The sequence below is a fragment of the Aulostomus chinensis genome, chromosome 23 (assembly GCF_037954235.1).
Source record: "Aulostomus chinensis isolate RoL2024-O1b breed Wild chromosome 23, RoL_Achi_v1.0, whole genome shotgun sequence".
Lineage (NCBI taxonomy): Eukaryota > Metazoa > Chordata > Actinopteri > Syngnathiformes > Aulostomidae > Aulostomus > Aulostomus chinensis.
The window spans coordinates 10422770-10446590 of record NC_141342.1 but is presented as its reverse complement, the minus strand read 5'-3'; the positions used below and the strand labels follow the sequence as shown (position 1 = coordinate 10446590).

Here is a 23821-nt window from a genome sequence, read left to right as displayed (position 1 = left end):
AAATAAATTTCAAAATGCGGTTGGCACAAACCTCTTCCTCTTCCAACTGGTGCAGACACAATACCAAATTCAAGCTGCTAATTCAATGCAAAAACGCAAACAGAAAACATCTCAAAGTAATTGGTTTGTCCCATCTGGGCTCCAGTAGAAATATGGAGGTGAAAAAAAAAATGGAAGAGGACGCTCTCTTTGTGAAAGGTCAATTCTAAGCTAAAGGAAATGGAGTGGTTCTTAATTCAGGAGGAAACAAGTTGTGAATATTAGCTTCAATCCACTGATGATCTCTCCAAATTCTACGCACAAGTAAGTAGGTTTTACAAATTAAAATCTCCTTGAGGACATCTGTAGTCAAGAAACAGCTTTATAATCTGAAAAATAATCCCATGACGTTATGAGGATGTTTCATCTGGTCTTCGTCTTGGATCATTTAATAATGGAAAACCTGTCTTACACATCAGAACACGTGAGAATTTAAAGTGGTGATCGGTGGATCTTTACCAGCCCTGCTGGTGGAAACGACCTGTCACATGTCTGTATGGTTTGTGTCTCTTTCAGATGAGTCAAAGGTCAAATCCATTGTAATAGGCTTCGTCATCACGATGGTGATTCTGTGTGCGGTGGCTGTAATTATCTGGCTGCAACTGAGGAGGAGAAACAGCAGAGGTGAGTAGCGATTTGTTATCTTCGGCTTTGGGAGTTCACCCAGGGCCAATTTTTAATGAAATATCTGTTCTTCTTTTTAGAACCAATTTACAGTGACGTGGAACTGAAGCAAGACGAAAGGGCGTACCAGCCGCTGACACTGTTGAGTGGTGGGGAGAATGAGTATGACACGCTTCAACCGGGACCAACAGGCCTGCAGAAGCAAGAGGGCAACTATCAACCGCTGAGGAGAGACCTCATGACCGAGGGGGTTTACCATACGGTGGAAAAGGTGGGCGAATATGACGACGTGGCGAGACATGGGCTGAGAGAGGAGACAGGGGAGCCTTCAGAGGAGGGGAGAGGTGCAAAGGAATAGAGAGAATTATAACAGAAGCCAGGGATTCATAAATTCAGCTTTCTACTGAACACAAATCAATTAAAAAGTTAAGTTAAGTACATGATGATGTATTTAAGTGAGGGCCTTTTCAATGGCGATAGACATTGACAGTGACATTTATAGGCTGATTAATGGTGAAAGTAAGCGATTTATAGCAACGTAGCATATCTGCCCCGTAAAGTTACGTTGTAGAACCTGGCGTTGGTAGCAAACGTGGCGCCCATGACTTGAGTTGGCTGAACTCCCTGTATATACGGCTCTGAACGTGACGGCAATAGAGCGCCCCTCACTGGAGAGAGAGAGCACTGCTGTGAGCTCAATCCCAACTAACAGCCTGCTACCTTCATTACAAAAGGCTGCAAACAAACGCAATCAGAGGACATGCTAAAGTGCCTGTAAAAATGTTTTGCCTTTGCAACTTTTTTTTTTCATAATGTGGCATTATAGTTCACACATCAAATGTAATATGTCATAGATTATACTTTTGCTGCACATTTAAAAACAAAGCAAGCCAACCCCCCTCCCCCCACGTCAAACGGCGTAGGATTAAATAGTGAATTTACAGGTGTATTGCTTCATTGTTCCTGCAAGCACGAAACATTTCGAAACTGAGGTGTATTTCGATGCGCAATGAATAAATCAATAAAGCTATTTTGATATGTTTTCGTTACTGTAAATTCCGACTCACAAAACGTATTCTGACACATGATGAACACCGACATTTTATAAATCATAAGATTTTTTTCAACGGATGAAACTCAACAAGGTTTTGTGGGTTTTTTTTTGTGCATTTGAGGCAACAGAGTAAACCAGCGAGTTTTGTGTAATTACACCTATGGCTTTCCAATCAAAGATTTAAATGAACTTCAAGGAACGTAGCACTGAAGCAATATACATTTTGTTGTATATAAAACTATGACATCACAATAAAGATTTTTTTTATATCTATTATGAGTTGTCAGCTCCATCTCTGGCTGCCAAATGGAAGCAGCTTAATCTCATTGATTTCAGAGACCCGAGCAGGACAGTGAGGGTGAATCTCTGGGTGCCGGTGCTTCCTACCGGGTGAAGAAAACTGATAACTCCGTTGTTCTTGGGCCATCAAAATCTATTTGTCTTCTTCATTTCCATCCTTTTGCACACCCAGTGATCAATTTTGCTGCCTGGGGAGCAGAACAGCATTATTGGCAATATGAAACCACAGTAGCCAAACATTCTAGTAACTGAATCATGCATGAAGCTTAAAAAAAAAAAATTTTTTTAAATGTTGGGAACAAAAAGCAAAATAAAATAAGAATATTGCTATTATATGATTTAACAGGAAGTTTCACATCTAGGTTTTATTATACAATAATATTTTCAACATGTAAATAATCTTTACAGTTGAGTTTACAGTCCAGGAAGGGGAAAGCAACAGATACTGCTGATCATTTTGAAAAAAAAAGGACAAAAACTGTAAAAACCCTAACATTTAGTGTTTAACCTATCAATGACACAGCATCATTATCCCATACGCTAATACGGGAATATTCTTTTGATCTTAAACCTTTATTTTTTTTTGAATAAAATGGATACATTAGAACATTTACTAACAAAATTAAATTCTTGAACAATGAAATGTCATTACTGTTCCTCCGTTATTAACCGTTTCGTGCCACTGATGTTTTAGATTGTACCGATCACACGTCTTCATTTTGCTGGACTAAATCTCACCCATAGCTCTCCAGGGGTAAGCGTTTCACTTTATCCATAGTCATTTCTAATCAGCCTTGGCTCGCCTTGAGAGACGACATGTTTAATTGCCAAAACACAATGGAATGATTATATTAAATAAGCATATATTACACGGAACACATTCAGATGGTCTTTGAAGACAACAGAAATAAATGAGTCTAAAAAAACAAACAACAACCCTGATTTGATGTTGATATTTCTCGTATTTCTTCATGATCTATTTTTAATTCTCCAGCTTGTCAGCAGGTTAGAGGCCTATTACATAAAATGGTTTTGCATGAGGAAATCAAAAGGCTGAATCTAAAAATGTCCAACTATGCTATTTAGACTCAAACAGAAAGCTGCGCAAATAATATTCATAGGTGTTCAATTAATTTCTGAGTTGATAAACCAATACTACAGAGCAAAACCTTTTGCTGTATAGGCACAAGTAACATGCTTTTTTTTGTGGTGAAATAGTGCACATTAAGGACAAAAATTAACATTGTTATTAGGTAGCATCGAGTAAATGAGTCACATTTTGTTTAATTTGAACTGAAGTGGAAGAACACATTCCTGGAAATACTGGAAATCGGAGATGTCTTCAAAACAAATTCAGCTTTTCACCGGCGTGTTGCTAAAGATTGGAGTGATTTTGTAGAAATGAGAGGCATAGAAAATGAAATCGCTACGGTATTACAATGAATAAACATTACAGAGAGCCACATCAGGCCTAAAAACAGCCTTCCTCCAGAGGAAGCAGGGAGGCTGAATCGTCCTAAAACACTCTTACTTTGACTTTCTGTCACACAAAATACACGATGGCAATCACACACAAACACTCGTTTTAAATATACTAATGTCTTCACCTCCACTGGGCAGTCTCTTTTAATGCAGTTCAGTTATGATAAAGCAGTCACACTTGCTGAAAAAGTTTCTTGATCCGATCTGATTTGAAATCCTGCCCACGGCAGAGTTCTTTGTGCCATCAAGTCAAACACTGAAGTCAATGTGCAGAAGAAGAGTTGGTTTTATGTTAACTCTCGATCCTCCTCTCCGCCGTAAAGGTAGTTATTGGTTCCGGCTGGTTGTACGTACTCCTCTGTTTTGTCCCAATCTGAGACCCAGCCTCCACCTACGCTCCCACCTCCATTAGGATCAGCTCCCTGGTTCATGGCTCCATAGCCGGCTCCGCCACTTGTGCGATAAAGCTCCTCTGTCTCATTTGCAAGCTCATCCTCGTCCAGGATGCCACATTTCTCGTCACTCAGCTGCTCGGGTTCAGCCCAGGCTTGTTTCTCTCCAGACGCAAAGAGACCTGCGGACATAAGGACAGAACGATATCAGGGATTTTTCCGCTTTGACAGGTGGAGGACGAGCGAAAGAAGATCCAGAAAATGACAAGCGGAATTTACGCACCGTAGAATATAACACCGCCGTAGTGGACGAGCGAGGCGATGAGAAATACACCCTGCCACTCCTCCCGTGTCTGTCAAAAAAATGTGATAGGAAACAAAGAGATTAAAAGCAGGTTTATCTCCCTGTTACCTCTGAGCCATTTGAAATTCTGATGATGTTTAGGCACGTCAAACAAAAAAAGAGACACGGTTGCACGTGTCCTGTAAATGTGACACGTTTACTCTGATCACATGGGAACCTAAAATACCTAATAAGCTTTTTAAGGAGAGCAGTTGTCTTTTCTCAAACATTTCCCCTGACATTTTCTCTGACTAGGTTTACATTCTTTCCATTATAATTTCATTGATTCTCACCTTGTGTTTTGTCATGGCTCCAACTATAAGTGGGCAAACCATACCAGACAAAGTGCCCACACCGTTGGAGATACCCATGAGGATACTCGCATAGCGTGGCGCAATGTCCAGGTGGTTGACATTGAAACCTAAAAATGAATAATGACAAAGGCTCACAATAGAATGGACATGTCTCCGTAGGAACAGGCCATTGATTACATTTGCGATAAAAAAAAAAAATAATAAAAAGGTTTAAGAGTTGATTCACCTGAAATGGCAAAGCCAGAGAAACCCACAGCCAGGACCAGGAAGGTAATGGCAACACCCTTCGTGTGTGAGAACCCCACCACCAGCAGCAGCGTTGCCTCCATCCCAAATCCTGACACAGAGAGAAGAGGTTGAGAAAGTACACCACAAGTTCACTCTGGTTTTGGTAAACTTCTTTTCTTTCTTGTCATAAAATGCTGTTGACTGAGCAGCCCCGCCCCCCACCCCACCCCCCCAAAGAAAGACGATGCGTCCACTTTATGCTTCTCCATTTGCAACATGATCGATTTCTCTTCGTAGTTCAAAAATAGCCAATGCTGACAAAGGCGGCACTTCTGCATCACCATGAGTCATTGTTACTTTCTATGCAGCAAATGTCTCACAACAGCTGACTTAACATTCTAGTTTCCCCAGAATTAACTGATGAGTTTCTGTGCAGTTTCTCTGAAAAATACAAGGACATTATACCCAATCAATTATACCGAAGAAAGGCTACACAACCACATTTTATACCTGGTTTTACATATATACTCATTCAAACCCAATGGTGGAAAATGACCTAAAAATGTGCTATGTTTCTTGTATACCGCAGTTTACATTTTTAATTACACTCGGTAATTTGCCTTTAATTTAGGTTTTTGCTTACCTCCACAGTTCATAAGTTTCCTGACATTAGTGGTGGTCATTATTTGGTTGGAGCGCAGATAGTCGGCAATTTGGCCACCAATCGGCACAATAATGGTCATGACAAGATGGGGAAGGGCAGAAACGATGCCCACCTGGATGAAAGGGAAAGAGTAAAGCAGATTTGAAATCAGGAGGATGATGAAAGGAAGCGATAGGTCTGTCCAGATGTTTGCACAGAGACAGATGTTGGGTTTTGTTGACAATAACATACGTCAAGAGGACATTGGTGGGAGACGTTTGGAAGGCATCGGATTTTGGTTATTTATCGACACAACTCTAAACTATCACCTGTCAGCCGAGCCAGTATTCTTCATTAAACTGAGGTTTGGTAACCAACCCACCTATTTCAACCAAATTGCAGCCTCTAATGATGCGAGCAGCTGAAAGCTTTTTTCCGCATCAGTATTCATTTTACATATGGAAACATCTATTTCAGGTACAGTGCTCCCAGGAGCAGTTTTAGGGATAGAGGGATCCAGACCAAAACGTGAGAGGCTGTTCTCCAGTACGCTTAAAGCAATAATTCAGCCAAAAGATGTATGTACCAATCAAGGACTCACAAATAGGTGTTTTGGGCACAGGAAGACATTTTTCCCATCGCTATCACTTCTTTGTGATACCAGAGTGAAAAAAAAAAGTCGCCTACATATATACATCTAGCTTGAAGCTCAACAGTTAACGACAGCAAAACTGTCCAAAAAAAAACTCAGGTAAAAAACTCCCAAATTTATTGTTGGGTATAATCCATGTCATCCTTATCCAGCTGTATGCTCAGTAATGCAAAAACACCTTGATTAAATGTCGAAAACGAACAAAGTTACCCTTCTGATTCAGGACCTCTCCACTGTAGCATTGAGAGCTAACAACTGTCGCTTTCACAGCTGCGCCAAACTATAAATGTTTTAATCTGTTTGATTTTATAGCAGACTTCAGTGTTTGTCGATGAATTAGCATACAGTTGGATACAAAAATCTTGTAAATCTTTAAATGGACTTTTTTTTTGGACAGTTTTGCAGTTAGCGGTCAGTCTCCATTAGCTTCAAGCTAAATATACATGGCTGACTCTTTCTGCATTCTGAAGTCACAAAAAACTGATACAGTGGAGATGAAATGTTTTTGCAAGCTCAAGACACCTATTTGTGAATACTTGAACAGCAAGATACACTTTTTTTGGGTGAAGCATCCATTTAATGCCCCTAAGGGCTCCCAGTGGCTTCATCTGATCATATTTTAATGCTACAAACAACAATTACGTGAGCAAAAATTAAAATTATAATGAACTGAGTATGAAATATGTTACAATATATAGTAGAATAAACAAAAAACCGAAACACATTGCACCTATCGTTTCATAACACTTTCACATTTATTTCAATAACTTTGCAATCAAAGGTACAAGATGTCTATAGGTAGTCTGTTAGAGTTGACATGTGTGTATGAATAGGTTTTAAATAATAGATATTGGAAAACAAAACATGGCAAAAACAAAACAAAAAAGATCAAATTTGATAGGCACGCACCCAAGATTTACAAAGCCCCTTATGCTTTTACCTTGCTAATCTCAAACCCAAACACCTCCTCAAAGTACGCAGGCTGGCTGATGAGAAGCAAGTAGAAAGTCCAGCTTCGGCAGAAGTTAGCAACAATAATGGCATAGACAGGCATGGATGAAAAGAAGGCCCTCCATGGCGTGTTGAATTTCTGACACACAGAAGAGAAGATTTTGTCGTGAATTTCTCTCTTCACAATTATACACGTGCAGTCATTTATTTAATTTTTTTTTCTACAATTCTACAATTTCATTTAGCAGACGCTTTTGTCCAAAGCGACGTACAACACAAGCAAGAATTCAGACTTAAGGAAAAACCCATAGGAAGCGCAAAAGTGCTTCAGTGCTTCAAGATTTTTCCTCCCTGTTTTACTACTGGTTGAAACAAAGATCTTCAGATATGGACACAATTTAGCAGAGTTTACAACTCATGAGGTGCTTTGAAACCGTATTTTTATACGCAATTATTAGCAACCCATGGTTGTCTCTCAACCTCTTCAATTAACCTCAGGTTCACTTTCTTGGCTTAGCTTGATTACACTCCTTCAGACATCGTGATCCCATGAACATTTTAAATGTATCAGAAACAACCGCTGCTTGGCATCCCTTCTATTTTTACCTGAGAGAAGAACAGTATTAAGTTTCCTCATCGACACGGTCAATCTGTGTCTGGAGAAAACACTACTGACCGTCACTGCGTGCTGCGCTGACTCGCCAATGCTTTCTTCTATGTATTTCCTCTCCTCATCAGTGATGGTGGGATGAGCCGCTGGACTCTCATAAGACACCAAGATCCAAAAGCAGTACCACATGATCCCAAAAGTCCCTGTTTGGAGGAAGGAAAAGAAACAGACGGAAGGGAGAAAAAGACAAAAAGAATATGTCAGATGTCTTTGAAAGGTCAAAAAGAACCAACTACACCACCGGACTCGGAATGAATTTGCTGCCTCAGCATAAACTTTGATTTATCGGGAACCCTTAACGGCTTAGCAGTTTTCGTCCTGTTTTTTTTATAACTATTTTCTTATGTGTATTTGTCCTTCACTTACTTTGTTGCAATCAATCCGTTATGAGTCTCGTGTTTCTGCACTGAAATCTGCATTATTATATTCCTAATTGTTACATACCATCTCATGACTTACTTGGTATCATGGGAAAAAGAACAATTGGCCACATTCATGAAGTTCTGTTACGTTTGTTCTTGGTGTCATCCTTACTTACTTTGCATACTGTCATTACTTTTCATTATTCCAGTTTGAGTCCCCAAAATTATTTGTTTTGATTATCACTGTGAAATGCTTATCATTATTTACCAAACTTCATGAATTATTATTCATTATCTGGGATTGATTTCAGTGGGTCGTTCATGTCCTCTTGCGTAGAGACAATGGTTCCAGTCTTTGATTGTTTTGATAGGGACCAGGTAGTGTGTGACACAAGGTGTTATCGTGGGAAAAAATTATAAACAAAGGAGATCCGGTCAAAAGAAGCTGTTGCTCCTGAGTATTTCCAAAGTCAAAATAACTGTAGCCAACAGCCCAGCCTTGAGGAGATAGAAGAACGCTACCTTCTGAAAAGTAGAGTTACATCCGTCCTGTTAGGATTTCTAAACATTTCATGAATGAGGCTCATTCTGCTTTTATAGTGAAGCAAGGTCCTAAAATCATGCTTTATGGATTTCAAACACGTTTAAATAAATATCTAAATGGTTTGTAAAGCAGGTATTTGGGTATGTTTCGCCTCACTGGCAAACACGTCTTACCGTAGACGTAGAAGACTGATGACCATCCTGAGTACTGAACTAGAATTCCAGCTAACGGCATGGCGATCACGGCACCGGCATACGACCCTGAATAAGATCAAGAATATTGTAGTTTAATCAAATGAATGTCAAGGAAATCATAGCAAACATCTCTTATTTTAAACTACAAACATCATGGCATCAAGATTGTGGGCCTCTGCAATGTTTGCCCGTCACAGTGACCTTGACCTTTGACCACCATTTTTTTTTAGGTCATCTTTGTATCCCATTGGATGATTGTAGTATATTTGAAGTCAATTCCTCAAAGCCTTCCTGAGATTCTGTGTTCATGCGGAGACGACAGTGACTTTTGACCTCCAAAATCAGGTCATACTTAAGTCCCAGAGGACATTTGCGCCAAATCAGGAGAATTTCCTTCAGATATTACATTCATACAAAATGGGATGTAGAGACATACAATGAACAATGTGTAAACATGTTACAAGAAGAGGTAAGAATAGCTGGACAGTTCTGACAGATTCACCACAAAAGGCTGTTGTAGCCAGGCGACTTCTTTCAAGAGGCGGTGCCCATTTGGCCCAGATACCATGACAGGCTGGATATGAAACCCCCTAGAGAGGGATAGAGGGGAGGGGAAGAAGTTAACTTGTGACAAATGGTCTAAAAACATTAATATAAATCCCATTCCTTGTATCAAAAACCAAAAACCAAGAGGCAAGCACCTCCACAAGGCCTTGAAACACTCTGACAATGATAACACAACCAAAATGCATGCGAGCTGCAGAAGGGATCAGCATGTTCAGGCAAGACGTGGCCACAATTGCAAAGCCAAACACTCTGGAAGAAGAAGAAAGAGTAGAGAAAGGAAGAGGTATTAGTGTGTGAAGTTGTAAAAAGAAGTTGTGATTGATGCAAACACAATAAATACAGGAGGAACAAACCGGTTTGCTGCAAACTTTTGACAGATGAACCCTCCAGGGATCTGGGTTACTATGTAACCCCAGAAGAATGAGCCGTGGATCATTCCCACTGTCTCTGGATCCCAGTCGAACTGAGCTTTCTGTCAGGACACACAGGGGACATCCATAAACCACTGAGATTAACAGGTGTCATTCAATCACCACCGATCCTTCAATGGTTCACTGTGGCCAAAAACACCCATTGACCACTCGTGTTTTCTCACATCACATTAGTTTTTTAACTCATAACTGATCCTGCAAATCCTGGCAGACCTGCTATCAAAATGTTGCATTAACATAATAAATACTTAACCCTTTAAACATTTTTATAGACTTTATGGACCAGACACGGTCTAAAGAACAGTCTCCACCATCACTCACCACTATGACCTCCTTGTTGTCTCTGAAGATGGTGTGGCTGTTCACCATGCTGACGATGGCCACGCCCAGGTTACATCGAATGCCAAAGGAGATGCAGAAGCCAATGCCTGAGAGGATGGCTATGATGTAGCGCCTGGGCAGGCCAAAGCACGTACAGTCCACCACAGGCATCTCCTTCTCCTCCACCATCTCCGGCCGACCCTCCGCTGACAGCTCGATGGTCTCGCCATTCTCCTGCTTCTTCTCAAGAGCTCTGTGATGGAGGAAAAGCCAGAGGTGAGTATGCTGCTCGTTGGTAGAGACCTTAGAGAGGACTGAAAGGGAGTCTTTTGTTTTGTTTTGTTTAGAAGTAATAGAGGAAAGAATAGGATTCAGATATAGTCTGAACAGATGTGTGTTTAGAGGGGTGCAGACTGATGTACAGTACTGTGGTCTTGAATTGTATTCACACAGAGATGGGAAGCCAGTGGGAAGAGGCGAGTGACATGCAAGAGTTAATGATGGTTGACCAGACAGCATTCTGAACGTGTAGCGCAGTCTAAAGAGCATTACTCTAGTCCAAGCAGGAGATTACAAGTGTCTGGACCAGAGCTTGAGCTGCTTCCTTAGTGAGGAATGGCTGGATTTTGCAGATGTTGAGGAGGGAGAACCCTGTAGGTGTGAGCTGTTACTGCAATAAGAGCATGGAGTGTTAAAGTTTGGTGGCAGTGATCGCCAAACGCATCTGGCAAGGGCTTGGAAATGTAATAGACATTTATTTATATATGTGCCAAACATAAGATCTTATAATATTTCATTTCATCAAATTTCCGTAATTCTTGTCCGGCATTTTTTTTTTTTCCTGATCCGGCTGTCTGAAGAACATCATTCACTGCGATGTTGAATACCAATTAATGATCTGGTTATTTCACCTCAGAGATGCTCTCTAATGCAACATTTTAGAGATACTTTGCGATTTTGACTCATGTCAGCTACTCAAGTGTGTAAAAGACAGAGAATCGCTGATAGAAAATGAATAAAATGTAAGTTATTGCACCCTGAAAATAATATCCACATGCAGAACGGTCCTGGACGATGCAGATTTCCAATAACTCAGTCAGCAATCTTACCCAGGGAACAACTCCAGCACCTTAACAAGACAATCTGTCAGCCTACCTCCACTGGACCTTACCGACACAACCTTGACTGTCTACTCAAGGCTTTTTTTATTGGGATTTTGTTTGGTATTGCAGGCATGTCCTAACAGAGCTGGCTGTCAACTGTGTTAAAGAAACTCGTCTCATTGTGGTTCACCCACGCTGAGAGACCCCAGGAGGCCGTGACCTCCAGACTAACAGCCATCAAATATGTATCCAAAGGTAGCGGATCATCTATTAAACATGACAGGTGCAATGCTGAGTTCCCAGGTCAGATGTGAGACTAGAGCACCTCGTATATCACACATCAGGGTGTATTTAGAGGTTGTGATGGGGAAACAAAATCAAATCATGCTCAAATGATGATCCTTAATCTCTGTCTGATCTCCAATATCCAAATAATGTCACAAAGCATCCAAGACATCTCTGTGTCTCAGGGGCTCTTTCATCTTTAAATTTGACTTTGCACTTCCTGGAGGAGCCAGTAATGTGCACGCCAAGTCTGACCTTAGTAACTCTTCCTAGCATCCAAAGCACCACGCTAACATCCAGTCCTCATCTTGTGACGATTAACCCCCGCAGTCCTCCTGAGAGCTGCGCCCTGAATTGGCGTAAAGCAAAATGTTACAGTTTGTTTTTTCAGCTCAAATCAAAGTGTTGCAATGCCTTTGAGCATTTCTAGTGTTAGTAGTTGGTCAGGAGTCAAGATGGTTACCGTTAGTTAGCTTCAAGCTAAATATACATGGCTGCCTCTTTCTGCATTCTGAAGTCACAAGTAAATAATCTTCGTGAGGGTTATACCTATTTGTCAGTACTTCAACTCGTACCTCTAATTAACCAGATTGTTCAGCCATTATCAAACCAGAGACAACAGATTCAGGCTGCCTTGCAAAGGATTTTATCATCCACATTCAAAAAAATGGAGGATTGGTGAATTGATCAAATGGGATCCTGAGCTAGAAATGAACCAAATTGATGTATGATACTGCGGTGTAATCGTAATCTTACAATATGTAATGAGTGAGGATAGAACTAATATAAATACCACGTGGCTGAGCTTTGATCAGCTAAATCCTGCTGCCTCACAACATAGTTGGCATTGAGGAGGACGAGGAAGAAGATGAGGAAGAGGAGGAGAAGGAGGAGAAGGAGGAAGCATCCCAAACAACCCAGGATCTCTGCGGAAGTTGAGCGTAGACGTGGACAATGATATTGATCTATTGTCTTTTGCTATTGTTGTAAATCAGGCTTGAATAATAATGTTTCATATTTCAGTAATGTAGTGTTTCTGACAGCAATTGAACACACCGAACACACACATAGACACACATATTTTTTTCAGCCTGATGTAAAGGATTAAAATATTACTCATGAAATAAACTATAATTAAACTTACAGCGGCAATCTCTCTTCCTAAATTGAAGAGGAGGATGTGAGTAAAAGCACACACACACACACACACACGCACGCACGCACGCACGCACGCACGCACGCACGCACGCACGCACGCACGCACGCACAGATGGACTATGCCTTTGCAACCATTGAAAAAAATGGTTATTAGATTCTTACATCCTTTTTTTTTAATAATAGAAACTGATCAATATCCATACCCGCCACCACAAAAAAGGAGTCAATGTCTAACATCTGTGTGAAACGTCAGGAAGAGAGCATCACACACTGATGACCAAAGCTTGCTGCCCAACTCTTCTCCGTCCGTTCCGGCTTATTCTTCAACATCCTGCTCAGCAGGTGTCAAAGGATGTTCTCATGTGGCTGCTCAAAGAATCACTTTGCAACTCAAATCTAAAACACGTCGTCTCCACCGGATTCTAACAGTCCTTGACACTGATCAAGTATTAATGTTTTGAATTATTAATATCTCTGGCTCTCAAACTATTTTTATCAGGCTGGGCTGTTCTCTCTCCTTCCTTCTTCACTTGTTTCATCTTTAAACCAAGTCTCTTCCCTTCATCTACCCTGACTCAAACATGGTCTTACATACTCTTCACATCATCTTCTTCATCTGTAACACCATTTTATTTCCCAGTGCGCTATACTCCCCCCCCCCCATACTGTATCTAGCTGTGACTTTACATGACTGACTGAATTAAAGACAATCCGTTGTGATCCTTCAACACTAGCTGACCTGCTCCCATCCCTGTATGAGGAAAAGTCTGAAGCAGTACGACCCACATGTTTTGAATTCAAACGGATACGTTAGAAGAATGAATCTCCTGAGTTTCATTTCTCCACATCAAGGACAAATGGCAGGGCAGTTCAGCGGCTCACCTCAGAGTTGAGTGAACAGCTTGGAATCATTGATTGGATAAGGGTAAGTCAAATAACTGGTGTAGATTGTTTGCGAGGATACGAGGATCATCAAGACACCAGCAGGCAGGACCTATGAACTCCATCTAAGAATATGAGCTGTGGAGCAGCTCTCCAACCACATGTAGAGGATCAGCGCAGGAATATGAGGCCCCATTCCTGAAATGTTTTTATGCACAAATTGCTTCTCAAACACTCGATGTAGTCTTACAGACAGGAAGAGAAGCCTGATGGCTATTTGTAACTCCTCGTTCTTGACAACTATTGTGCGTCTCTTGTAGAAGTCTTTGCAACTCTGGATGATTGACAAGTACAAGAAAAACACAATAGACGCAGGAGTTATAAAAAGATTTGCTTCCTCTCTATAAGACTGAATTGAGGGCTAAAAAGGTTTAAGAATATAAGGGCTCTTGTGAATAAACCAAATATGAGAAATCAACTTTTGTTTGCTCTCATATTGAAAGGCACGGTCAGTTGGTTTGCCATAAGCTTACATCAGTGTGGGGAAAATAGATGATATAAACTATTTGACAAAGCTGCAACTATAAATAATGGTCAGCTCTCTGTCCTTCTCCGGTTGCGTGCAGAAGTCAAAGCCGAAGAACAGCTCGGTGTGCGTTACGCACGGAAGCAAGGCACCAAGGCACCAAGGGACTTCCACGGAAATGAAAGCTTATGGGCTACTGATGGCTCTCGAGTGGCCTAATCCTGCCAGTGAGTTGCCCCAGAGGGGGTGGGTGGGGGGTGGGGGGATAGAGAGAGAGAGAGAGAGCGATAGGTGGCCAAGGTGTACGGCCTGCAGGGATTTACGTGGCCCGACAGCTTGGACGAGGGGAGGCTATTTCTGGAGAGGATTTAAGTGTTTAGACGCTACATCAAATCCCAAGAGAAAGAAAAGGTGTCCATCAATACCTTGTTGTGTTCAGTTATCATCACTGGTCAGTCTCTCTGACTAGCACACACACTTTTTCCCTACAGGGAGATGTTGTGCACCACTGACCGGGGTGTAGTAGTACTACTACTGGTAGTAGTAGGGACAGGAGTTCCTGTCAAATATTTCCTCAATCCAAGTTCTGTTGATAGCTTCCAATTTCTTACTCTGGAAAAAAAGTACCACTCGATAATGTGACAGAGCAAATACCCGTTTTATGTTTTAAGATACAGCTCGATCAGTTAAAAAGCTGTGTGAGACTCAAACAAGGGAACAGCAATGTGACAGTGTGGCAACATTGCTGAGGGGAAATTAATCCAGCTATCGATCCAACGCCTCATTTTACTGATAGAACAATCTGGCCACCAGGTGAAACTCAACGCCATTTAGTTGCTCCACAATATCTCGGTAGCTTCATTTTAAAGGCTCAGCAACTTTGTTATCCTCTATGATATGACTGCAGTCACATAAAGTGATAAATGATGTATACAAGTGTAGCCGAAGGAGAGACAGATGTTGCTCCGGGCCACCCAACCTAACCCCACTCTAATCCGTGGCTCCTGCTCATCGTCTTCAAAGGGCAATTATACTTTTAGTCTTTTCAACATCTTCTGCTTCTTGTAAGGGATTTTAAGCTACATACCCGTAGATTTTCCCGAGAGTCTTGGCTGCTACGGCCTTAAACCTGTCCGGCCGGATCTCCATCCTCACCACTCCAGGATCCGACCAACGCACAGTCTTTGCGCGCTCCCGACTGAGCGCACAGCTTTCTCCTCTGCTGCCCCCGCCTCGTCTTCTTCACTCACACATAAAAATTAAAATAATAATAATAATCATAAAAAATAAATAAATAAAAAGTTAGCTTGCTGTCCAGAGTCTTTATGACCTTCCGTTTCCTGTCCTCGAGAGGATGTAAGAAGCGAGTCCTCAGACTTCAAATATTTTCATATAAAAATCAAGCGAACAAACATCGTCAGTCCCACTTGTTTACGAGTCCTTAACGTCCAGAAGAACTTATTTGCATTCCTGGGTGTTCGGTAAGGTTCAGAGCCCGCTGGAGGAAACTTTCGACGGGATTCATGGCCACTCGGTGTCTCTGGCCGTGGTCCTGAAGCCAGATTACTGCTGGCTGCGCACTAATCTCTCTCCCAGGGTGTGTAGTGTGAGTGGACCGTAGCATGTCACTTCCTTCCCCGCAGCTCGTTCTTTTTTTTTTTTAAGCACCAACTCTTCAAGCAGCCGCTATTCTTAGACCACACACGCCATGAATGGAGGGAATAAACGATGGAAGCATATTAACAAAGTTCCCAGGTATTTGGAAGACGGGAGGGGCAGGTCGCTCCGAGCGGGGGTGGCTCTGGATAAAGGACTCGAATCATTGACGCACTATAAGAAGAGATCATTTACACAAGGACCACGGAAGAGCAATTAAGAATATATGAGTTTAAGAAAAAAATCTGTTGTTTTACTATAAATGCTGCGTCGTGCGTCACACCATCGTCAATTAAGAAGCTGCTTCATACCTTGAGTTCACCGGTCGGAACCTGTGACGTATGAAGCCGCGGGCCTCAATAATATAGCAGCTGCGTTATCCTGTAATTGATGAAGGATTTAGAATGAATCAGATGGAACCTTTGGGATACATGGAAAAATACTGGAAGGTTTGGCCTGACTGAGTGAAAGGCAATGAAGTGCTGATCAGGGGGTCACAGTATTTATACTGCTGGTGAAGCCAATCATACCTGAAATGGCAATATTGTCTTGGAGCTTTAATGAGCTGACATTCCTAACGTTTTATATCCTCGGGGTCCTATCATGGTGTAACTGAGTCTGGACTTAAGCTAAATTAAAGAAAAAGAGCCAGCAATAAAACAGCTGAGTTTATGAAAAGATCTTTAGATGAGCTTTTGACCCCTGAGAACAGCGTGGGATCTTTTTGAGTATCCATGTCACACACGGGAAAACTACGAGAAACTGTAGAAACCCACTTTAATGTTCTGTCTCTGGTTACATTGACATATCACTGAGATTCCAAAGTCTTTTCTTCTATGACTCTTGATGAGCTGATTTTCATCCTAATAACGGATTATGTTGGCAGTTCTATGATTAATAACACACGATCACTTTTGTTAATAGTTTGACCGATAACTATTGCAATAGCAATTTTTTGGGGTTTGTGTTTTCTGTATTTATTGTCATTTATTCTCCCTTAGTTCCATGGAGACAAAGAAATCTTCACTGTCTTTCACCCTTGATCAATTTAATCACTAGTAACTAGTTACCACTGCCTTTGGTCAGATGTCATCTTAATTGCTGAAAGTCTATTCATCCATCCATTTTCTACTGCTTATCCTGTTAATCAGCCTGGTCCCCTCTTGATGTCTTTGGACTGTGGGAGGAAGCTGGAGTACCAGAGAGAACCCACGCAGGCACAAGGAGAACATGCAGACTCCACACTGAAAGATCCCATGCCCGAGCCGGGGGTTGAACCCGGAACCTTCTTGCTGTGAGGTGACAGTGCTGACCACTGCACCACCTTTGCTGTAAGTCATTTCATTGAATATCAGTTGATTTATGGCTGCTTGAATCAGCGTCAGAGGCGGAGCTACAGGAGGTCCAGTGTAGCAGTGGCCTTCCTTCATATCTGATTGGCCACTCAAGTTACCCTACAAAATTTTCTTTATTTTTTTGCCAAAGCACTTTTTAAAAACAATTTTAAATTGATTGCCACCTTTTCCAAATCCACGGGCTGAGCATTGACCAACATTCAATCTCATTTAACTGAATAAAATTGGGTAGGAACATAATTTACATCCTGGTCAGTGTTAATTCTTGTACAGGCCCTATTATCAATACATTGTTTTTGCAGCAGAATGCTTTTTGGGTGGGTGTTGAACTGGAAATCAATTTCTTGCAACCCTGACTAGCCCCTAACAAGCCCAGTACTCCCTTGAAGTAACTCCCCCCGTGGATGATGTCATTGTCTACATTTTTAACATGTGGATGCTGTCTTTGATAATGAAATGTAAAATGAGCGAGATAACTTTTTCGAGGGAAGTTTATTATCTGGCACTGCTCAAAGAATGACGATCAGATACATACACATACGGTACAAAGTACTGAGAGTTCAAACACGTCAACATTTGTGGGTACATTTACTGGCTACACTTCAGTACTTCTGCTAACAGATCAGAGCGGTGAGATGAAAAGACTGTTGTAAATCTACCTTCAAATGTTGCTGGAAAATAAAATAGCTTCATTTTTTTCTGCTTTCTCTCGTTCAGGTGAGAGAGGTTACAATTGAAACTGGTGTTTGCGGAAAAGAGTAATGTGTTCTGATAAATCGGAAAATCCTTCTACGTGTGCCGCTGCTCATCCTTCAACGTCAGATACAACTCTTCTCCAGATCTTTAACTGATATAGTCCTGAGAGAGGAAGAGGAGAGGAAGAGGGGAGGAAACGGCATGGCGGAGGGAGGAGGGGACAGACTGGGTGGGACAGAGATGATGGATGGTGTGTCCGAGAGCGAGCCGTAGCCGACTCGTTGAACCTCAATTGTACTGGAGCCGACTGATGAAGCGTGGAAAAACACAGGGGGGGGGCCCATTGGGTCTGAGGTTAAATCTGCAAACGAAGATGCAACAAAGACTGTAGAGGCTTCCGGTAAATTTGAGACTAAAATTAGCTCACAAGATGAGACGCTATTAAGCTTCACTTCAAATCTATAATTAGTAGCTTTTCTGAATCTATATTTAACATTTGCTGTATAATTAATGTTAACAGCAGGCAGTGATAGTCAAAACTTCCCTGAGAGTTGGTGTTATATGTTGCACAATGTTGAATCCATCCTTAAAGCTTTATACAAGAAATGACAGTCAGGAGACCAAAGAGACTGAAGATCAGATGAGTTTTGCACAGGAAGAGGGTTGTATTTCAGGCTGCATGGCTCATTGTGTAAAAGACTAAATTATTAAAGTTAAGATTAAAATACAAAGATAAATCTTAAAATAACCAAAACAAAGATTAAGATATTAAGAGATAGGTGAGGTAAACATACTTCGATAACAGTCTATCTCTCTTTACAAAGTTTTTCATATTTTTTACTTATACTGCGAAAAAAGCACTGAATTTGTACATTTTTGTCACATTATTTACAACATAAATACGGATTAACGCTGGTTGAAAGGGTCCCCTGGGAGGTTGGGTTTTTTTTTGTGTCCCCAGCAGGCACAACATTCACCCCTGATTATGGTATCATGTCTTCTTTAAGGTAAATCCTGTAGTATTTGGAGATCAGAGGGAGTTCCTCCTCCTGGAACTGTCACCTTATTGTGGTGGAGGAGTTTGAGTGCCCTAAGGACCCTAGGAACTATGCTGTCAGGGGCATTTTGCCCCTGGTAGGGTCACCCAAGGCAGGCTGGTCCTGGGCGAAGGGCCAGACAAAGAACGGTTCAAAAGACCCTTCATGGGAAGGAAATCAAGGAGTCGGTGTACCTCGCCTGGAGGGTTACCGGGGCCCTGCCCTGGAGCCAGGCACAGGGTTGGGGCCCGTGGGTGAGCGCCTGGTGGTCGAGCCTGAGCCCATGGGATCCGGCTGGGCCCAGCCTGAACAGGTTACATGGACTTGGACCCATTACGGGGGAACCAAAAGGATCCGATGCAGTGTGGTTTGGGCAGCAGACCAAAGCCGGGGCCTTGGCTGTCTGATCCCCAGACATGGAAGCTGGCTTTTGGGACATGGAATATCACCTCTCTGGCAGGGAAGGAGCCAGAGCTGGTGGAAGAGGTTGAGTGTTACCGGCTAGATATAGTTGGCTTCACCTTGTCCGGTACCCAAGTCCTTGGGTAGGGCTGGGCTCTCTCCTTCACTGGAGTCCCTCCAGATGAGAGGTGGAGGGCCAGGGTGGACTTTTTGATAGCCCCCAGACTCTCTGGCTGTACGTTGGGGTTTACCCAGATGGACGAAAGGGTTGCTTTCCTGCACCTTCTGGTCGGGGAATGGGTCCTGACTGTTGTCTGCGCTTATGCGACTGAACAGCAGTTCAGAGTAACCACCCTTTTTGGAGTCCCTGGGAAGAGTGCTTGATGGCGCCCCGAGTGGGGACTCCATTGTCCTACTGGGGGACTTCAATGCTAACGTGGACAATGACACCGTGACCTGGAGGACGGGGACTGGGAGGAACGGCAGGCCTGACCTGAACCTGAGTGGTGTGCAGTTATTGGACATCCTAGGTCATAGGTCTATGATCAATTTTATAGTCGTATTATCTGACCTGCAGCCATATTTTCTGGACAAAGGTGAAGAGAGGAGCTGAGCTGTCAACTGATAACCATCTGGTGGTGAGTTGGATAAGATGGCAGGGGAAGACGCCACTCTGTTCTGTTCTGTTCTGTAAAATGGACCATGTTTCACTCTGCCATTGTCAAGGAGACTGTTGTGAGCTGCAGCCATAAGCCCGCTAGGGCCGGTTGCGACAGTAATCCCCGAACCCACTAGTGGACACCAGAGGTGAGGGGAGCCGTCAGGCTGAGGAAGATGGCCTACAGGGCGTAGTTGGTCTGTGGGTCTCCTGAGGCAAAAACAGGGCGTGGCAACTTGCCCACACTGTTTGGGGGAGTACTTGGGGAGGGATGGGTGTTGTTTGTCCAATATCAACTCCGCGGTGGCAGAGCTCCGAGGGTGGATGGGGCATGGGAGTTTGCCCAAACAGTCCACATGTGCTTTGTGGACTTGAGGAAGGCTTATGACCGTGTTCCCAGGAGCACCCTGTGGGGGGTGCTCCAGGAGTATGGGGTGGATGGCCCCTTACAAAGGGCCTTTCAGTCTCTCTACCGGAGGAGTGAGAGTCTGGTTTGCATTGCAGGCAGTAAGTTGGACTTGTTCCCAGTGAGGGTTGGACTCCGCCAAGGCTGCCCTTTGTCACCCGTTCTGTTCATAACTTTTATGGACAGAATTTCTAGGCACAGCTGGGTGATGGAGGGGGTCAAGTTTGGTGGCGGGAGGATGTCGTCTCTGCTTTTTGTGGATAACATGGTCCTCTTAGCTCCATCAAGCCACAAACCTCCAGCTCTTGCTGGGGTAGTTCGCAGCTGAATATGAAGCGCCAGGAATGAGAATCAGCACCTCCAAGTCCGTGGCCATGGTCCTCAGCCGGAAAAGGGTGGCCTGCCCACTCCAGGTCATGGGGGAGGTCCTACCTCAGGTGGATGGGTTTAAGTATCTTGGGATCTTGTTCACGAGTGAGGGCAGAATGGAGCAGGAGATTGACAGGCGGATTGGGGCGGTGTCCGCAGTAATGTGGGTGCTAAGCCGGTCCGTTGTGGTAAAGAGGGAGCTTAGCCAAAAGGCAAAGCTCTCAATTTATCGGTCAATCTACGTTCCAACCCTCACCTATGGTCACGAGCTTTGGGTAATGACTGAAAGAATAAGACCACAAATACAAGCGCCCGAAATGAGTTTCCTCCACTGGGTGGCTGGGCTCTCCCTTGGAGACAGGGTGAGAAGCCCGGTCATTTGGAAGGGACTCAGAGTAGATCCTCTGCTCCTCCATGTCGAGGGGAACCAGTTGAGGTGGTTGGGGCATCTGGTGAGGATGCCTCCTGGATGCCTCCCTCGGGAGGTATTCCAGGCATGTCTGACCGGGAGGAGGCCTCGGGGTTAACCCAGGACACGCTGGAAGGATCTCTTGGCTGGCCTGGGAACACTACAGGATTCCCCTAGAAGAGTTGGTGAAAGTGGCTAGGGTGAGAACAGTCTGGGCTTCCATGCTGAGGCTGCTGCCCCCACGACCCGGAACCCGGATAAGCGGAGAACGACAAAGACGAAGAAGAAGACTGAGGTCCAGGTGAGAGTATTTTTGAATGTTAAAGATAGAACAAGTTGCTAAAAAGTGCAGTTCACACAGCTTTGAGTCCAAGCCATACATTTCTTGCATTAAGAGCTTTAAACTCAATAGTCATTTGAAAATGAATTTGACTTTCTCCTCCTATGATGATAATTATTAATCTCCAGATAGAAACTGGTTTATACTCTACCTTGGTCTTCATCCAGCTGGGTGTGCAGGTACTGCTGTTTGGTGTAGAACTTGTTGTAGATGCAGTACACTGCAGCCATCAGTGTGAAGGTTCCTATAGCCGCTGCGATGAAAAGTCCCACTTTGGCGTTATCTTTGTCTACATGGGCTACTGCACAGAAACAAACATTTGATGTTAAAGTGACTTCAACTTCTAAGTATATAACATTTCAGTGTTTACAGACTGATCTAAATGCTACTGACAGGTCCGCTTTGTGTTTAAATGGGTGTTGTCTTGTTTCTTCAGCAGGTCTTGCAGGTGAGCTGGTGCAGGGAGCGCTGCCGGGGCCTGATGGGTGTCGCTCTTCTGCTCGGACTGCAAGGTGCTCTGGGTGCTGCTCAGAGGAAACACCAGCAGGAGGCAGAGAGCAGCCAAGGCCGCCATGACAATCTGGTGCACCTACAAATGAGGAAAAACTATTTATGAAAGTAAAATCTATGACTCACTCTTTTTCTCCAAGCTGACAGTTAGTGTTAAAAGCTCTTAATTAGTAGCTGTTAGTTACACTCAAGAAGATTCGATACTCTTGTATATACGCTTGTTGGTATTACTAATTCTCCTCTTGGCTGTAGAAAACCCAGTCCAGCTCTACAAGACACCTATAAAATGAACTAAACCCCCCAATACACACACATTCACTGTTAATCTCAGAAACATTTTGAATGGATGTGGTCAGTACCTGTGTTTGGAGCGCGGAGAGTCTCTGTGATGGGTGTTGGTCCTGTCCCGGAAACCTCTCTGGCTGACTGAAGAGAGACTGCAGCCAAGACAACTGAACTCCCCCGACGCCATCATTTCCAAGGGGACACTGGTGAAGAGTCCTCCACCGTGCAGCTACAGAGAGAAGCTCACCCAGACAACGTCGGAGTCTTAACAAATGAAAAATAGATCTATGCAAGAAAGAACTGTCAATGACTTGAGCATTTACTTTACTATTAAAGATTAAAGCAGATACTTTATAATCATGTTCTTTAAAAAAAAAAAAAACAATCGGGATATCTACTATAGAGATGATAAACTTAATTAAACCTTTAAGGATTTCTATAAAGGTCTAATTAACAGGATTTTATCTTTCTTAAAAGCTTCTACAAACTGTTGTTTCTCTGACAAGAGCAACAGAGCCCCCTACTGGCATTGAAATGTACTGCTCTCATCTCACATTCTATTTTATAATTCCAGGTGATATTAAATCCATTCATAATGCAAATACATATATAAATAAATTTAAAAAAACATTCAGTGAACAATTATTTCGTTTTTTTTTAAATATTCAAAATAATAGCATGTGATTCTGTAAATCAAAAACAAACCCCCAAAAAAAGCTCAAAGGCCATTTTATCGTGAAATTTGTTTATTCAACAATTTACAAATGATAACCCAAATATCCTAATAAATGATATCTCAAATATCCCTAAAAAATTAAATTGTACAGAGTATTGAAAACAAATTCACTTTTGTTGTAAATTGTTTTAATGGGTAAATGTATTTTCTCCTTAAACAACACTAAATAGCCTGTAATGAAGCACAATCAGGCATATAATTGTTAGCAAATATATTAAAGTGAGGTATGGTGAATGCATGAATGGGGAAAAAAACAATTATGGAAATTTACAACACAATCAAATGTGGAAAAAGTAACAAGTGTCTGAATAGTGATTCGTACTTCACCTCCTCTTCACACACTGAAAAGCAGAACATGTGGAGCCAAGAGCTTTTTTTAACACTTGAAAATACAGTGAGATTGACATCAATGCTGCCTGAACACTTCTCACTCAGCGTGGTTAGTTTTGCCCTACAAGGACACTAACTGTTGAGGAATGGAGTGTCTATTGTGTCTAGCAGTCAAAATAGTGTTTTGAAAGCTGTAGTTAGAGAGATGGCCTTGACGTCATGTCTCAGCCCACTCATTCACTCTCGCTCACGCACGCACACAAAATCTTCCCTCTATCAGAGCAGGAGTGACCTTCAAAACACTCCCAGACAGGAAGGTTCTCCAATGCAACCTGCACTATCAAAGTTCACCAAGTAGAACACTTTATTATCTGCACCTGCTTAGAGGGGCTTCGTAGGCGTTCTCAGCCTGATAACGTTGCAGGTAGACAACATAAGAAAGGAGAGATTAATGCTCCTCGCTCCAAAAACTGCCACAAGTGTGGGAATTTGAGTGGTATTATGCTTCAATGGAAAAGACCGCAATGAAGTAAACATTGGCGGTCTGAGTTATTCCGTCAGAGGAAT

At 42.6% G+C, this 23821-nt stretch overlaps 3 protein-coding genes across 4 annotated transcripts in view; 1 reads left to right on the top strand and 2 right to left on the bottom strand.

Annotated features, from left to right (window-relative positions):
• The window catches only part of LOC147239474 (uncharacterized), a 6057-nt gene extending 4076 nt beyond the window's left edge, over positions 1-1981 (top strand). The window contains exons 7-8 of one of the 2 annotated variants that reach the window (XM_086195414.1): positions 556-663; positions 744-1981. In XM_086195414.1, the coding sequence (XP_086051540.1) occupies positions 556-663; positions 744-1021 (386 nt within the window). In that variant the 3' untranslated portion in view covers positions 1022-1981. The remainder of the gene's footprint in view (positions 1-555; positions 664-743) is intronic. The other variant, XM_086195413.1, reaches the window with a different exon arrangement.
• Positions 1982-2343: 362 nt separating this feature from the next.
• On the bottom strand, positions 2344-15653 carry LOC147239473 (vesicular glutamate transporter 1-like). The gene is made up of 13 exons (XM_086195568.1): positions 15153-15653; positions 10112-10364; positions 9713-9831; positions 9494-9608; positions 9295-9382; positions 8772-8858; positions 7699-7835; positions 7012-7161; positions 5420-5552; positions 4775-4885; positions 4528-4655; positions 4175-4244; positions 2344-4073 (listed from the first exon to the last, which is right to left on the bottom strand). Exons 1-13 carry the CDS (start codon positions 15212-15214, stop codon positions 3787-3789), a joined length of 1740 nt encoding a protein of 579 aa, XP_086051694.1. The 5' UTR covers positions 15215-15653; the 3' UTR covers positions 2344-3786.
• Positions 15654-17571: 1918 nt separating this feature from the next.
• On the bottom strand, positions 17572-21978 carry LOC147239472 (uncharacterized). The gene is made up of 3 exons (XM_086195424.1): positions 21787-21978; positions 21545-21694; positions 17572-18133 (listed from the first exon to the last, which is right to left on the bottom strand). The coding sequence occupies exons 1-3, from the start codon at positions 21965-21967 to the stop codon at positions 17895-17897; spliced, it is 570 nt and encodes a 189-aa protein (XP_086051550.1). The 5' UTR covers positions 21968-21978; the 3' UTR covers positions 17572-17894.
• Positions 21979-23821: the final 1843 nt, after the last annotated feature.

Bases quoted from the DNA above. Each gene is read 5' to 3' on its own strand.
- LOC147239473 (XM_086195568.1), bottom strand. From the start codon at position 15,214: ATGGAGATCCGGCCGGACAGGTTTAAGGCCGTAGCAGCCAAGACTCTC. The intron at 7,162-7,698 runs GTCAGTAGTGTT...TCTGTGTGTCAG, and splicing joins CAGCGCAGCACGCAGTGACG to AAATTCAACACGCCATGGAG. The intron at 4,074-4,174 runs GTGCGTAAATTC...TTATGTCCGCAG, and splicing joins CGGCGGTGTTATATTCTACG to GTCTCTTTGCGTCTGGAGAG.
- LOC147239472 (XM_086195424.1), bottom strand. From the start codon at position 21,967: ATGGCGGCCTTGGCTGCTCTCTGCCTCCTGCTGGTGTTTCCTCTGAGC. The intron at 21,695-21,786 runs GTCAGTAGCATT...GTTTCTGTGCAG, and splicing joins TTTAAACACAAAGCGGACCT to TAGCCCATGTAGACAAAGAT. The intron at 18,134-21,544 runs GTAGAGTATAAA...CTTCGTTTGCAG, and splicing joins CCAGCTGGATGAAGACCAAG to ATTTAACCTCAGACCCAATG.